At 36.2% G+C, this 17,563-nt stretch overlaps 1 protein-coding gene and 1 long non-coding RNA gene across 3 annotated transcripts; both read right to left on the bottom strand.

Annotated features, from left to right (window-relative positions):
- Positions 1 to 11: 11 nt before the first annotated feature.
- MOS1 (modifier of snc1) lies at positions 12 to 11,819 on the bottom strand. 2 transcript variants are annotated; one of them, XM_028063230.2, is made up of 11 exons: positions 11,520 to 11,819; positions 10,333 to 10,408; positions 9,697 to 9,780; positions 9,559 to 9,603; positions 9,086 to 9,461; positions 8,549 to 8,651; positions 4,963 to 5,034; positions 3,547 to 4,852; positions 3,196 to 3,460; positions 398 to 3,114; positions 12 to 311 (listed from the first exon to the last, which is right to left on the bottom strand). In XM_028063230.2, the coding sequence occupies exons 2-10, from the start codon at positions 10,362 to 10,364 to the stop codon at positions 511 to 513; spliced, it is 4,887 nt and encodes a 1,628-aa protein (XP_027919031.1). In that variant the 5' UTR covers positions 10,365 to 10,408; positions 11,520 to 11,819; the 3' UTR covers positions 12 to 311; positions 398 to 510. The 2 variants fall into 2 exon arrangements, with proteins under 2 accessions (XP_027919031.1, XP_027919033.1); XM_028063232.2 differs by having other exon boundaries at positions 9,086 to 9,449.
- A 2,424-nt stretch (positions 11,820 to 14,243) lies between these two features.
- On the bottom strand, positions 14,244 to 16,093 carry LOC114176610 (uncharacterized). The gene is made up of 4 exons (XR_003603030.2): positions 15,996 to 16,093; positions 15,833 to 15,902; positions 15,112 to 15,266; positions 14,244 to 14,480 (listed from the first exon to the last, which is right to left on the bottom strand). It is a non-coding gene; the product is annotated as an uncharacterized LOC114176610 (long non-coding RNA).
- Between the last annotated feature and the right edge of the window lie 1,470 nt (positions 16,094 to 17,563).

The raw sequence follows: 17,563 nt of genomic DNA, 5'->3' as shown, positions 1-17,563 counted from the left end.
ATTTACTCTGATTGCGCAAACGCGTGAGCATATATCATATATTTTCCAGTCAAAATAAGAGGAAAAGGGCACCGCAGAACACACGTTCTCTCTTTGGTATCCTAGTTATCCCTAAGCAATAGACACGATGAAACATGTGTCAAGTATTCATTACATACTTGGATTAAGAAACAAAATGCCATCAAATTACTAATTTTCAATCAGATACACTAGAAAAATAACAATCAACCACAGGGAACTCTATCCACGAAACCCTTTTATGCCCCCAGCCCCCCACAAAAACGGGGACACCATCTTCATCGCTCCTAGCCCTGCCCAACACATACACATACCGACATCAGTACATAAATGATGTGACTACATAACGCAAGATATCTGGAAGCTACACTGCATGTACCTGAAAGCTCGGCTTAATATAGAAGCACAGTTGATGGGGTTGTGGCCTCTGAAGGATGACAAAAAAAAGACTGCCTTACGAAAGTATCTTCACTACTCACTAACTCAGCATGTCTAATCATAAGATTCAAAACCACCCTGGCGTCCATAAGAGTTACCCCCACCTCGGCGTGAATGAGTTGAACCCCTCTCCCTGAATCTTCTTTCACCATGGTTACCATTTTTAGGTCTTTCAAAGTTGTCCGATTTGCCATCGTCATATGGGCCAAGAGGGTGATACTCGTGATGCATGCTTGGGCCCTGCCTTTCCCGGTTTGTAGGTTGATTATAATGTCGGTTATCCTGGGTTGGTGGCTTCAAATTTCCATGCGATTCATGTCCTCTTCGAAACCGATTTTGGTTCACATTTTTTCCAGACCCAGACGATGGGCGTTGGTCCTGCAAAAGATCTGCACTTGTCGGAGCCTGCTCAACTGAGGTAACAGAAGCTAGATTCGGGGAGTAGTGTTGCCTTTTTGATGGAGCATTTCTTCTCTCTTTCTTACCCTCTTGATTAATAAAATGGGGAGCTTCCCCAGCCTTGGCTTTCTCAAAGACTGGTTGATCAGGGAAAGGTTGTGGGACGTGAGCATTGGAACTCTTGCCACCGCTTACTGGAAGAGATTCCCCGTCGTGGGTGGGATCCCTTTTGTTACCTCCAACAACTACCGAGCTAACATTCTGGTCACTAGTTAAATTTCCTCTGTGATTATTTGATGCTTGAGATTTAGGTTGCCACTGAGACATCAAACGTTCACCCACAACTCGATTTTCTTTAGAAGCCATCCCAACATCTGGTTGACCATGCTCAGAAGATGAAATAAGGGTTTCAACTTTGTCTGCCTCCCAAGAATTTCTTTTGTTATCAACTTCACGGTTTCCTCCTGCGCCCTTGTGTCCTCTGAAAGGGGCCCACCTCCCTCTGCCTGTTGCAGCATGATCTTTAACTGGAGCTGAAGCCCAAGCAGCTGAATCATTAGAGTTAGAATTGTTAGGACCATCGATTTCACCAGTGTCACTTAAGTGCTTGGTTTGCCCTCCTTTCACAAAGCTTACTTCAGACTTGTGATCATGATGATGCTCTGTTGGTTTCTGAACGTTTAGTTCAGAGTTTGAATCATGGTCCAGTTCATCATGCACAGTAGTTGATTCAGTCATATTTCGTTGCCGCCATGATCCATATGCTTTTCCCTGCTTAGTATGCCTGCCATCTCTAATTTTAGACTCCATCCCAAAACCCACTTTTCCAACAACTGGATTAGTATGCTGAATTACTTGAGGGCCCTGTGAACCAGAATCAACTCTCGTAATGCTATCACTAGTAAGAGACTGACTGCTTGATGAAGCTACCTGTAGTATATTTCCTTGCTGAGCCATTTCTTTTGCAACAGGTTTTGGAATATACCTCTCCATTTCTGCCCTCTTATTTTTTGAATTATGCACCTGCTGCTCATTCTTTACAGGATTAACTGCCTCAGTTTTACTTTTATCCACCAATTCATCCATGATCTCACTCTTGTTCAGTGGTTTAACCGGCGCCCACATCACAGCATCGGTCCCATGGGATTTCTCTGCTGGTCTATTGGTCTGCATATTTCTTGGCAACCTACGAGAATGCTGTGATTTCCACTGGCTATTCTGTTTACCATGGGATTCCTCATTTGATGAATATCTGTGTTGTTCTGGAAACTGATTTGGATCTTTAGACAAGGGTTGTGCCGGTTGAAGTACGCCCTGTTCTAACTCAAAGTCAGAAGCCTTTGACTTGTCACCTTCAACAGAGCTTTTGAAAAGATGGGTTTCTTTTGGTATAGGTAGTACAGCCTGAGTTGAAGTTTCTTCATGTTTCTGTTTGTTTTTGCTATTCCTAATATTCTTCTTTTTTGGGTTTGCTGAAGACTCAACCACAGCAGTTGAATTCATGGGTAAGTCAGATCCACAGGCAGAACCAATTTCGTTTGTAACACCACCAGAAGAGAGAGAAACATCAATCCTTGCGTCGTTCTCAACTTTCAGGGCAGTTGAGGTGGTAGAGACAACTTTGTCACTTGATGTTTTCTCAAAAGGAAGATTTTGCTTCTGTTTATAACTCATTCGCTTCTGCTTTGAGGCAACATTGTTATGAGCATGCAAGGGATTAGTAGCATCAGCATTATTAATATCATGATGCAGAGCCACAACTTGATTCTGCTTCATAATAGGATCTTGGACAGAACTTCTGAGTGTCTTCACAGTTGGTTCGCCAGGCAAGACTGGTGATTTTTCCACTCTACTAATGCTGGGTTCATTTATCTGACACATGACATTACAATTTACAGCAGAATTGACGGCTGTAGTTTTTGACTCAGAAGGTTGTAACTCCTCTCGCTTATTCTGGATGGCAGAATTGGTAACAGACTCTTTCTGAGTTGAGCCATCAGGTGCTTGAGATTGGTTGTTTAACTCATCCAACTTTGCAAAAGCACTAGCCTTTTGCTTTCTTGTCCATTCCTCCTCTTCTTCCTGCATTTGAGGATTTGTAATATACTCTTTCTGAGTTGGTCCATCTCCTGCTTGAGATCGCTTGTTTAACTCATCCAATTTAGCAAGAGCTTTAGCCTTTTGCTTTCTTGTCCGTTCCTCCTCTTCCTCCTGCAGTTGTCTAGTCCGTTGCTTGGCTAACTCTTTCATTTTGGCACGCTGATGTGTTTCAAAGTGTATCATGTAAGTACTAAATGCCGAGAGTTAAGCTAACAAGCACAGAAAAGGTACCCACATTACCTGTGCATGGCTGTCACCAGAATCAGACCAGGTTTGAACAGATTCTCCAAAGTGCCTTGCTTGGTTATAGGATCCTGACCTGTCATAGGTCTGAACTGATATTTGATGATCACCCACAAGAACATTAGATGCTTCCAACTGTACACCTGATAAGGCTGAAGAATCTTCAACCACGGATTTCTTTCGCCAACCATCAGCATCTTGATTGTTTGATCTTCCTTTGTTACGATGATCACCTCTACCTTGCATTCCATGAGCAGATTGCCTGTGAATAAGCACTTCAATAATTTTAACCAATATAAATGAACCATGATTACAGTAATAGACACCTAGTAAAAGTTTTTGCCAAACCTGGATGTCGCTTTTCCACTGGAAGACAAGGATTCAAAATTCTTTCCTGCACCAGCAGCACCCATTTCCTGATGAGCAGGATTTACGATTTCTGTGGCATGAGTTCGTGCTGGAAACACATCAGCCCTGACAGTATTTTCCACATGGTCTATTGCAGCATTACTGGTATGAAATTTACTCCTTTGCTCCTCTCTAATTCTAGCAGATGAATTATCCCTGGCCTTTGCATTTAAACCCTCGATCTTTTGAATCAGACTGGCATCTTTTGGAGCAGATGGTTTGTGGGAGATTTCTAGCATATCTGAGGCAACACCCTCCAATTTCCTCGCTGAATTATCATCAAATTTTGTGTTTCCTGAACTTTCAGGAGTTCTGCCCTTAATGACAGAAGAACTAGATACTTGATTTTCTGAAGTCTGAGAAGAAACTTCACCACGGGTCATCGTCCTCTGATCCATCTCTTCATTCTTTCTGTAGTTTGATCTCTGCTCATTCTCCCGAACAGTCATTCTTGGTTGGCCCCGACCATCAACATATGCAGCATTGGTTTTCTCTGGATCCTCAAAATTTGTTGATTCATTCCTACCATCAGATTCCGGCTGCTGCTTAAGAAGAACTCTGTATGGTCCAGCAGTATCAGGAGGATGGCCAGATTCCACTTGCTCTGAAGTCAATTGCTTCCCAGCATTACCATATCCAGCAGATCTACCATGTGCATTGCCAGGTTCAGGAGGATTTTGATTTGAGTATCTATTAAAGACGGGAGGAGGTCCAGCAGCCATTCCCATGAAAGGAACATCGCGCTCATTTGCATTGCAATACCCCATTGGAGGACTGTAATATCCCTCATAAGCCATTGAACCAGGATAAAATCCAGGTCTCATAGGAATGCCTGGACGAATAAAGGCATCAGCTATATGAGGCCTGTAGACATCTCCATTCTTATGGTGCCCTCGTGGTCCAGCTCCAGGAGGGGGAACTGAGGGAGGGTTTGCAAGACCAGCAGGAGGCATATGTGGACGGTAATATGGAAATGGTTCCATTGGAAAGCCACTTGGAGTAACAGGATTTCCAAATGGAGGACCACTGGGAGGACCCCTGAACCAAACACAGCCCTGAGGGTTATTTACTGGAGGACCATGCCAAGCTTCATAGTGTTGAGGAGGAATACCAGCATTAGGAAAAAGCTGGGAGTTTCCCTGCCATTTCTCTATACCTGGCCGCACACCTTCCTCATTATAAACCTGATAATCTCTCCTCCAAGAATTTACACTTTCACCCTTAATATTTGCATTTACAGTATCATCTGAAAACAAAAAAAGAGCATCAGACAAAGAACAAAAGCCTAGCATCAGAAAATGGCAGAATAAAAATTGAACCAACATTAGTTTAAAAGACAAGAGCATGAATACATACCAATAACAGTAGTCTCATTGATCTCTTTCCTGAGTTCAGAAGGTGAGTCAGGGTGAGCTTGAGAGTTTGGGTCTGCCATTGGTTGATAAAAAAATTTATTAAAGAAATCATTGCAAAGACAGGTAGTATACATCAAGATACTAATGTAGTTTCTATATTGTATATTTCAAAGTAACAAACTAACAGCACCATATTGCAGTATAACTACTGAACAATTAACAATAAAATTACTATAATCACATTCAACCAACTTCTAAGCCAATATGGCCATATGACTGTAGAAGATGAATTCCACACTCAAAACATGCACAAATCATTCATTTTAACACACTTAAAGAGAAAAGGTGTTTTAAGAGATATTAAATTGGATCTCCGTGTTTATTGATGTTCACACACACACACACACACACACACACAGAGAAAAGAAACCCCTAGGACGCCATTCTAACATGCAGATACAACACAAAAATGCTTTCTTTGATCAGAAGATGATATAAACTATTCTAACAATCCCCTCAAGCTGGAGCATACAGATTATATGTTCTAAGCTTGGAACATATAAATTGAATCCAGTCCTCTCCAGGATTTTATCAAAATGCCTGCAAGTTGATTATAGGAGCCAAAAAACTCAAGCAAATTTCATTGGACAACAAATTTTCTCTATAATCAATTTTTGTGTTTTTTCATCTCATGAAACAGAGGGATGGAAGCAATGCCCATAACTGCTTGATTATCAAAGTACATTCTCATTGTTGAATTTCAAAAAACTTTAGTACCTGCAAAAAATGTTTTATCAACACAAGTTCACAAATGAATGCTGTCATTCCCTATATTTAGTTTTCGCACTTGATCGAACAACTACATAGTGTTTCTTATTTTTCCAAGAAATAATATTTCTCCCAATGAAATCATATCATACATATATCTTGTCATCATGCATTGCATCTCTAATCAACCTTTACTCCTAAAGTACATTTTCAAACTATAGTTTGCATTTTTATTTCAAGCTCTCACATAATGTTTTTGTGATTTGGGTACTCATGCGCACTCTTTATGTGTTGGGTCTCCATACCCATCTTTTTATACATTGGGCATCTATACATTGGGAATTGATCATTTGCGCATTCACGCTCATTGCTTTTATGTTGTGGGTGCCCGCACCCATCCTTTCTTATTTTAAATGTTCACACACCTTGTTTGCCCATTTGACACTTTTAGTCTTCAAATTAAACTGGTTTTCATATCTTTGCTGATGTTTTACAATGAAAACAAAAAAACTTAGTTATTCACAATATATTCTCATTTGTTGAATTTCACAAAAACTTATTTCTTGGAGAAAGTGTTTTACCCACATAAGTTCTCATGTTAGTGATGTCACTGTCCTATATTCAGATTCAAATTCAACACTTGATCAAGCAACTAAATTGTGTTCCTTGATTTTTCAAGAAATCATGCTTGCTCAACACAATATCCAATAGTGAAACATTTGTCTAAAGGAGACCCAGCCCAATCATCGACAAAAAATCCATACTTGGGTACCTTCTTTATTATCATACAGTAGACCCTGTCCTAGACCCTTTTTGAGATACATGAGAATGTTATGATCAATGCATGGAGCCTACATAACCGACTCACCAAATCAACTGTGAAAGATAGGTCAGGTCTAGAAATAGTAAGATAAATAAGTTTTCCCTCAAGGATCTTGTATATCTCACTTTGTTAATTTCTTATTTGGATCCATGGAATTATCAACTGGTTTACAATCATTCATTCTTATTTCTTTCAAGATATCCAACACATTTCCTTCTAGAAATCACAATACATTTTTTTGATTGAGACACTTCAATGCCTAGGAAGTGTTAAAGACTATCAGGATCTTGGGTTTGAAAGTGTTTTCACAAAAGTTGCTTTAGCTGAATAATTTTGGTGGCATCATTTCCTATAATAACTAGATATACATTTAGATAAACACGTTTGCCAAGTGATGTATAACAATAAAACACTGAAATATTTACTTCGCTGTGTTTCATCTCAATGATCTGAACAATACGATTGCACTTTCCAAACCAAGCACATTGAGATTGCTTGAGACCATAAAGGGACCATTATAATTTACAAACCAATCCTAACTCTCCTTGATCAACAAAACTAGGAGGTTGCCCCATGTAAAGGTTCCACCAAATCACCATAAAAAAGTATTCTTAATATCCCACTGATGAAGAGGCCAATGGTAAAGAGCTGCCACTACAAAGTGATGTACAATTGTCATTTCGGATATCATTGTAACCTAGACCATATACCTAAGTATATTCTTAATCAACCCCACCATTTGGCCCCGCTTTAAAGCCATACACCCCATCTACAACCAAATGTTTTCTGCTCAAGTGGTAGAGGAACTACGTCCCATGTTCAAGAGCCTACAATTCAGCAGTCATGGTTTATCGCCATCTAGAATGATCCAGTGCCCCGATCACATCTTTTGGAACAGTAAATATGAGATACAGAGAAAACAAATGAAAAATAGGAAGGCAATGCCCTATGATAGCTTAACAAATTCTCAATAGGACGAGGGAACGAGTATGTTTTTGGAAAGAAATGGGCCAATTGGAATCTATATTATCACTAGTAACAATATTGAGTGATGATGGCAAAGGAGTTGAAGAAGATGACTCACCATGCAATATGGGACCAGTCACTTGTGGCCTACGTTGGTAAGTGATGAAAGGCATCAATGATGACCGGGTGGGTTTGATGTAGTAGAGGAACCAGGATGATTATCACAAGTACGAAAAGCCAAGGGTTCACCTACTGAAATGGGTAAGACTTGTTGGATCGAGTCGACTTTGTGAAGGGACAAAGAGAAGAAATATGTCCCTTCAAAAAAGGTGACCATTGTAAACATTTAGTGCTTTTTTGTTTCAACAACAATACCCTTTTCAGAGATCTGAATATACTAGGAAGACATATTTGATGGCTCTAATTGATAGTTTGTCCAAACCTAGAGACAAGTACAAAACACAACCAATGACACGAAAAGTAACTTGAAATTAAGGTTCATTTGGAAACATAATGGAAGAAGTAACTTTACTTTCAAACGGATGAAGAAGGCATTGTGTGTGTGTGTGTGAATGAGAAGCTTACAACAAAGGCTTAAGGAAAGGGAAAACAAGAAACCCCTAGGATACTAGGCTACATATAGATACAACACAGAACAACTTTGTTCAAAATATAATATAGACTATTGTAACAAGCACACAGTGGGCACAAAAATAAGATGTATTCATAAAATATAAGTGAATCCTTTTCCAACCATTCCCAAATTACACTTACAAAGGAATACAATATAAAGGAATTTTTATTACAAAAACCAGAGGACAAGTGCACAGCCAAATAACCACACACATTAAAAACTTTAAGCAGAAAGTCCTAGAAATTAAGTTAAAACCATTTTATTAGGTAACCATTAAATAGTAAAGATGTTCTGAATTTAAGAAAATGCAAAACTAAACTCCATAAAAGAACATATACTCAAATTAATAAAGCAATCACCATAATAGTTATACAGAGTATGATTGTATGATGATACCTTGCAGCTCAGAATTCAGAACAGACTTATCTTTATCAGAACCAAGGGTTGGAAAGTCTCCCGAGCTTAGAGAAAATTCTTCATTCTTGGGTTGTGTAACGCCCTGTAATTGCACCAAACTATTATCAGCGGCAGGGATAGCAATCTATGAGAAATAAAGTATACGTTGACAGTTGGACCTAAGAATACAAGGAAAAGACACCTAGTTTGATTGTATTCCAAATTATAGTGGATAAACATGATGTTTGGAATATCTACAACCAGGTCTTAACCACAAAATTAGTCATAGAAGAAGACAAAAGTTCTTACTGTCTTACCACACAAATAACAAATCATACCTACAAACATGTGCATCGTCACATAACTATACTCCACAACAAGGTGTGGACCATCCCCAAACCAACAAAATGTGGGTAGGAAATGGAATGTCTTTTACAAAGGTAAAATTCCAGTGACAATCACTGTAAGACCAGACATCTTAAACACTAGATTAAATCAGTAAATGATCACAGAAACAAGTTTTAAGCAGAAGCCTACCAGTTTTTCTGTAGTCCTAGCAGCATTCCAAGCACCTGAATTTTCAGTCAAGGGTTCAGCAAATCGGGATAGCTGAGAGCTGCCAGGTCTAGTTTCTGCACTCCGAGGACGCAATGATGTCAATGAAGACTGATTTTTTGACAGTACCCCAGATGCTGATGAAGGCCGAGAATTTGTCCCCCATGAATTAGCAGTGGGCTCAAGAACCCTATCACTGCCAGCAGTAGAAGGGCGTGTGCCACTTCCACCGGATGATGGACGGCCACTGAGGTGACTGGGCGAACTACCACCACCATCAGCATTTGGGGACAGAGAAGAAGAACCCCATGCATTAGATGTAGAAGATGATGATCTACTGCCCCAGCTGAGTGTACCCCTAATAAAAGATCAGACAAGCATCCATAATATAAAACTACAAGAAAGAAGGCATCAGAAAAAGTCCTAGCATTTGGGTTTATAGAATATATACTCACTTAGGAACAATCTCCACGTTTGGGTCCAGACCATGATTTTCTAACCTTCAGAAAATTAAGAGGTAAATTTTTCAGATGGCAACCCAATCAGAGTTAGTTGATTGAAAGGTTAAAAGTGTTCAGCCAAATCATAAATACCTCTGACTGGGTAAGTTGATAGGTTTTGGAACTGCAACTTTCCCTAAAACAGTCATACCACCTCTTCTGGAAGAGGAGGCCCATCTGCAACAGCATTATCATATCATCAATGTCAATTTTCTTTTGATCACTTAATAAGTTAATATATTTATAATTCATGTGCACATTGAGGGAACTATGATAATGGATAAGATACTGGCATATGGCCTAAGTAAAATAGCAAGCCATGATGGGACTTAAAACAGATACCAGATTTGTGCAGAAAGCTAAAACAAACATGTCTGAATTCCGTATACTTTGTTACAAAAGGTGATGAAAGGGTACAAGGGATATTTTTATACTGGGTCCGCAAATCAATGAATTAGGTTAGTAGAATATAGGGAGGTAGAATGAGCAGTTAGGTATGTTGTTTTTTTCTCTCAGCTCTTTAAATACAATTACTCTAATACACTGGTTTCTGGTCTTAGATGTTCAACCAACTTAACAATGGAATCAAATTGCCATATCCTCAGGTGAAAAAAACACCATAAAATTTACTTCAAAAACCCTAATGACACCACAGGACCTGCATACTGCCCAAACTTCTCACCACCAGTTCACTTTACTGACTTCAAAAGCACACAAATTTAAACATACCTCCGTTCCCCACTCAACATGCTTGAAGTCATAGTCTAGTTGCTGCCACACGGTCATTCAATCCTAATTGAAAGGCCTGCTTAAGAGAGACAGAGAAACATAATTCAATTAATAAGGCGTATTGTAATGATTTCATACAGGAGCAGAATTTAAGATGTATAATAAATTATAATGACAACATTAAACCAGTGAACATTTAGTAAATGTACTCTTTCATAAATTTCAAGGGAATCATGGGAGCTATCAACTAGTAACTAAAATGTCTGAACTAGCAGCAGCATATTCACAACAGCCTATTCCGTAGTCAATATATTATAGTTCTAATTTTAGGATGCCATTCATCTATAACATCATTCTAATACAAGCATCTCAGGCAGTTACCAAGGTTCTTCAAATTCTAATTTTCAATGGCAGCAAAATACATTGCTATCTATTATTTTCTCCATTTATTACGAAATCTGACCTGTCTCCAATTGGAGCTGAGCCAATAAATAAAAAATGTTAAGCGTGACAGAGTTCAACTACTGATGGTTTTAAGTAATATTATCAACTCGCATGAAATTTAGACTCCTCTAAAACACAAGGAACAGTTCAGATGACCCTTAAATCTTTCTGTCGTCGAAATAGCAACAAAATACATGTGTATCAACAATCAATTTCCCAATAAAAATTATAACTTTCCATTTTACTCAATCAGCCAATCAAATGAAATAATATCCAAAGTAGTTATCTTATCAGCAAAACCAGAGATCCAAAAGCAGAGGTAACAAGAGCAACACAAGCTTTCAACAACAAGCGCTCCTCAACAATGCTACCACAGGCAAGTTACGCCCAAAAATCACACATGCGCAACATCTTCAAAAACTGAGAAAACAAGGATCCAAACGAAGTTCACAGGCACAATCGCCATAAAAAAAGCATTTGATCATTATATTCCTCAACATAAAAAATATATACAAATGAACGATTGGACAAAATACACTTTCGCGATAAAAACATATTTTACACCGCTCCATTTAATATCTCGCAATAGAAAAAAAAAACAATGCATATCAAATCCCACAGCAGTTAAAGTTACAGTTGCAAAAATGCCAGTTCTAATCCCCCACGAAATACGCGTTTTTTCCTTCCTTTCCCCGTAATCAATCGCGGATGAATTAGAGTTGGAAGTGGAAACGAAAGTGTACCGGATACAGTGGAAAATCCGTGGCCTCGGAGAAACCCTAGCAAAGCAATTGCAGAAAGCTGCGAGGAAAAGGAAAGATAAAAGGAGATGAATATACGTTCAAAAGGCTAGGGGAATTTCGCGGAAGGTGTTGAGTGAGGTTGAGAAAGAGAGATCTGAGGGAGTTAGAGACGATGGGTTTCGGATCGGAGAGGGAGAAGGGTACACGAGTGAACGAGAACGAAAATGAGAAAATGAGAGAGAGAGAGAGAGAGAAAGAGAAAGAGAGAGCTGAAAGACGTAACAGTTGAGTTACCTTACCATCCGTGAGAAAATTGTTTATTCATATAGGTGTAGGCCCAACCTACAAGTTACATTAGTTTATTTTCTTTATCTTACATACAAAATTTATATAAAAAAAAATCAACAGTAAAATAATATTTTATTTCGTATAATATTTGTGTGAGGGAGTCCGAAATTGATTTTTTAAAAAATTAAAGTTTTAATTCAAAAAAACTTAAATTGATTTTTGTGCTTACAGAAAAATAACATGCGATGGAGTTAAAATAATCTAATGATAAATTGGCAATTTCTTTATCTGTTTACGAATGTTGCTAATTATGGCTTAGTGAAAATATTTTCTGCGCAAATAATAGAGTTTGTTGCAAAATAGAAAAGTGGAACGAGTAAAATATACCAGCTTTACAAAAGTATATAAATTAATTTGGATTGGAAATATGATTTCGTTTACAAAAGAGACTAAGGTTTTTTTTTTTTGGATTTTACTTTTTGTCTTATAATAAAATGAGTGGACAAAAAATGAATAAGAGTCCTGAGGAGTGAAATGATGTTAAAAGTGGATAAGAATAATTTTATTATTCGTAGTGGTCAAGTATGGCTTGAATCGCATTAGTCAGATGTGTAATGTGGTGTTGTTTAAATATTAAGATTCCAATTCAAAATAGATATTACTAAAAAATGTTATAGTTTAACATGAACCGTACTTTAAGAAAGTTGCTTCTTACTAGCAGTACCATGATAAAAAATAAAACCACGTCAATCGTTTCATTAATTGTTATTTATTTTACATAAATATAAGATAATTGTGATCGATTAATTATTAATGATAAATAAAAGGTTACACAAACATTAATCATTTTGTATGATAATTCATTCAATGGGGGTAATAATTGTCTTAAAAATCTTAATCACAATAACTTTTTATTAGTCAAAAGTATACAAATATTTACACTAACAACATTGTATAGTTATAAACTCAATAAATAGTATGTCTATAAAAATAATAATAATAGAATGTTATTTGAAGAGCGAAACAAGCCAAAAATACTTAAACCTTTGTTTTAATATATATCATTTCAGTAAAAAAGTGATGTTATTTTATTGAAGTACAAAGGAGAATTTGATTATATTTAAAGGTAAAATTTATAAAAGTTTACGAAAATTTAATAGATGTGGTAGATATAAAATAATATTTTAATAACTAGAATTATTATATTACAAATTTTCTTTGATAGTTAAAATTAATATAAAAAATAAAATATAATTACTATTATTAGTTTTATTATTATTATTATCTTTAGTATTATTATTAATATGATTAGTTTTAATATTATTAATGTTATTATTATTATCATGAATACAGTTAATTTTAACTTTAATTGTTATTAAAATTAATTATCAAAAAGTTTGATAATAATGATAATTGTTATTATTATTATTACATTTTTTAAATAATTTTAATTATTAATCTGTACATGTATATTTAAGTAATAATATTTTTCATAATTAAAGAAATTTTTGTATAAGCACAAAACATGATATCAGAATAAAAAAGTTAATTGACACAGTTTCACCTACCTTCCTATGGTCAATAATGCAGGTCTGCTCTTGATGCAGATTCCAAGGATGCAGAGAGTCCCTTTGGTCGACCAATATAAATACATGCATTACTGCATTTGCAGATAAAAAGCATGTGACAATAAGTAGAATTTAAAGAAAGAAGTTAATACGTGCATTACTTAAAAGCATGTGAAGGTAAGTTAGAATTTAAAAGAAAATATAAACATTTAAGTAAAAGCATATTTGTTTAGTTGGAATTAAAAAGATAAAAAAATTGATGAATATTTAAGTAAATATTTATGTATTGAGGTGTCTTCTCTCATTCGTCTCTTCATTTATGTAAGAATGAAAATATTTATTTTTTTCTAAAATCATATGGACAATCACCTCTAATAACCTTTAATCCTTAAAATGTAAAACCATATAAGCAAACATAACATTTGAACATAGAGTTATTATTCGTTAGCGTCTTATAACATAAAAATTGATCGATTATCCGTCTCGTTTTACTCACATTTTACTCACAAAATATCTGTTTATAAAATAGTAATAAATATCTAAAAATATCCATAAATATTTTAAAAAACTATAATTTTTTAATTAAATTTAACCTAATAAAAAATATATTAAATATTAAATATTAATTTTAATTAAATTTAATCTAATAAAATAAAAGTTAAATCGTAAGTTCAAATTTATACAAGTAATAAATACTCACAGGACAGTTAATATGATACCCTAATTTACCTATTTATAAACAAATATTAGATTACCTATAGATACCTATTTGAAATATTCACTTAATACTTGTAACATATTGTATTCTCAAATACATACGAACATATTGTAACGTCCCATTTAATTATTAGACGAAATTAAAGGAAGCGTCACGCGATAAAAGTATAGTAGCGTAGTCTTGGGGTCCTCAACACAACCCCTACAACTTAGGCACACCACAATGTCAACATAAACCATATACGATCCTAACAAAGAGTGTAGAGTAAGAAAGCATAAAACGATACAGGGGCCGTAGCCCTAAATAAATAGTGAATAGAACAACTCCAGCCCAGATGGCTAAGCAGGAGACTCGCATTCCCTTGTTGACCACGAGAACCTCGCCCATCTGCTCCATTAATCAAATTGATGATCATCGCAAGAAGAACAACCACATACAACACAACCATGCAACAAAACGGGTAAGCTAGAGCCAACACATATTCATCAAACAGTCAAATACATTATCATCATCCCATATCCATATAATAACCAAGCATGTCATGACTCTTCATTCAATACACTATGACTCGACTCGACTCATCCGGATACGTATAACTGAGTCGGATTCAGCGGATGCTTGCACTTGTGGTGGATACCTCTACTCGACCCTGAGTTGCTCGATCCTGAGCTATGTAATACAAGTGTTATGATGAATCAAATTTCCCTCACCACAAGGTTAGCCCTTACTGGATTTAAGGCCTCCTGCTACTCTCACCACAGGAGTCAATCCGCTCTAGGTGAGACTAACTGGCTCCTCAGAGTGTCAGGATGCAACCTTACCTTGAATCCTTACCTAGTTATACAGATTAGGCACCACCATGGACACCCACTAACAGGGGCCATGGAATTACGTCCCGACCACTGAAGCGTAGCCCCGGAGGTCTCACCTAGAGACCCCAAGGAATTACACGCTGACACGGACCAACACTCATAAAAAACAGTAGAAGAACATCAAAATCGTGTTTACAATTCCATACCCATTCATGAGATTTATTCCTCATACGCATCACATTTTGAATCCATACATCTGATCATCACCACTCCATGAGTCTAGGGTCTCCTCTCATGTCAATACCATGTTCCTTTAGTTCCAAACCACTCATTCATTTCATATGCCAAGATCATACCCAACCTGTCATACACAATTCACGAATCATGCCAAGCATACATAACATCCCATTATATACATATTTCTCATTATACCATTCATTTCCAAACCAATACTAACCATCCAGGAACAACCAAACATCCAAACAACACAATGCATCGCCCAGCCCCTCGCTCACGGCTGAAGGGTCTCACTCAAGCGAGACGTGCTCGCTCAGGCGAGTCCCTCTTCGCCTAGGCGAGGGCTCAAAAAGGGGGCAGGAGCATGCACGGGATCTCGCTTAGGCGAGATCCCTCTCGCCTGGGCGAGTTGCCTGTTCGCTCTCAAAATGAAAGAGCTGGTCGTCTGGGCGACCTTGGGCGAAAAAGGCTTTGGCGAGCCTCCGCCAGACTCGCTTAGGCGAGTCCGACTCGCCTGGGCGAGATTACCAGGTCTCGCCCTGGATTCACCTGCAGCAGATACGATTTTTGATCCAAACAACCATATAGGGTATTCCACGCACCAAACACAATAATTTCACCATACAGCATCAAGCAAACTCAAGAATAGACCAGAAATCAACTTAAACCCGAAACCCTAACTTCCCGTACCTGGAAATGGGTCCGTACAGGTCTTTCGGCACAGAACAAGGAGCACGACAGCTCTAGAACCCGATTCGCACTGGAACAGTGGATGAAATGAGTCATAAAAGAGTCTCCACTGTTACTGTGAAAGCTATACGAAACAGAGGCGGTAAGGGTTAAAGGTACTTACGTGAGCAGAACAATGGCCAAGACGGAACGCGAATCGGAAGAACGTCGGAACCCTAGCAGAAGTGAAAGGCGGCTGCGGCTCTAAGACAAGAACAATAGTTTTTCTGAAAATGCGAAGAAGTGAAATGTTTAGGGTAGTGACTTTATTTGTTGGGCCGACCTTAGGCCCACTTACAAGGACAACTCACTAACTTTAGGGCAGAAATAAAAAAGAAACCTTACATAGATAGAAGATTGAACAAAATAGATAGAAGATTCAACAAAATATATTGAAGTATTCCACGTACACCAAATCAAATATATCATAAAAATAAATTGAAGATTCAACCAAATATAAATTTAATTATCATTCATAAATCATTTTGCACAATTACATCAGCGCCCGAGTTAGTATGCACATTGATTGGTAGAAGATTTTGTTTATCAATAATTTTTTTTTCATATATATATATATATATATATATATATATATATATATTCAATTTAATAACTAAAAGAATACTTTTCCGTTATATTTTTAAAATCCAGGATAATGAAACCATAATAATTCAACAAAGTTTCATAATTAAATCTCTCTAAACCTTTTAATTAAAAAAAAATAACTTTTTACAAGTATGTTGTTAGCAATTATTGTAAAATTATACCTTTCAAAATAAAAAATTCTAAAATTCTAAAATTTAAAACTAATAGGAATATATATCTTTTATTATCAAGTATATTAATTAGATATTCACTTATTTATCGTGAAAGTGGCTGTCCATTATAATGCTATATTGAATGTATTTATTCGACCATTATAAAAACTAGTAATTATATTAGTTGGAAACTATTCGTTGAGTTGTGGTAATGTCATTGAATATAATAACCACTTAAATTAGTTAATTTTATAAATATATCTAAAAGAAAATTGAAATGTTTGAGACCATTAATTATAGAACTTGAAGTAATGTTGTTTTTTTATGGATTTACCATATATTCATGAAAAAATTTTGAATAAATATTTTTAATATTTTTATTTTTGAAAATAGATCATAGATCAACATTATTTTTAAATAAATTTTAACATATGTTTTATCTAATTTATTGAAATCTGAATTAAAAATTATCTGATTTATTAATTTTCTTTATATATCTCTTATTCATTGTTTTTTTTTGTCTTATCACATAACAAAAAAAGAAATCTGAGTTGCCACCTTCTGAGTAGGTCAATTATCTCACTTATTTTTTCTTCTTATTTTTTAAGACTTTGGACATTCACCAATTATACAGGAAGTTTCGAACACATTTTATTTACATTACTAATGTTTTTGTTTCCTTTAAGAAAGAAAGATGAATAAAAGAAAATCAGTAGATAATTGTTTAATTTGTTAGGAGAATGAAAAACAATAGAAGAAAGGAAGGAAATATTCAGGAGGACACACCAACGACATAAATAAAGTTTATAATATTTCTTTTTCTCGAATTGGAGAGAACCACCTCATCTTTGATACCGATAGATTTTATATCTATTTTATCAAAATATTATTTTGGAACATTGATTTTTCAAAAAATAAAAATAAAAAAGACAAG

The sequence above is a fragment of the Vigna unguiculata genome, chromosome 3 (assembly GCF_037176805.1).
Source record: "Vigna unguiculata cultivar grain cowpea cultivar isolate G323 ecotype 2 chromosome 3, ASM3717680v1, whole genome shotgun sequence".
Lineage (NCBI taxonomy): Eukaryota > Viridiplantae > Streptophyta > Magnoliopsida > Fabales > Fabaceae > Vigna > Vigna unguiculata.
Note: the sequence above shows the minus strand (reverse complement) of the source record. Positions and strands in the feature narration are given on the sequence as shown.

What these genes read in the sequence shown, in the direction of transcription:
- MOS1 (XM_028063230.2), bottom strand. Translation starts at nt 10,364, where the DNA reads ATGACTTCAAGCATGTTGAGTGGGGAACGGAG. An exon ending in ATCAACTTACCCAGTCAGAG is followed by an intron (nt 9,604 to 9,696) that starts GTATTTATGATT and finishes AATTTTCTGAAG; the next exon opens with GTTAGAAAATCATGGTCTGG. An exon ending in CTAGGACTACAGAAAAACTG is followed by an intron (nt 8,652 to 9,085) that starts GTAGGCTTCTGC and finishes GTGCAATTACAG; the next exon opens with GGCGTTACACAACCCAAGAA.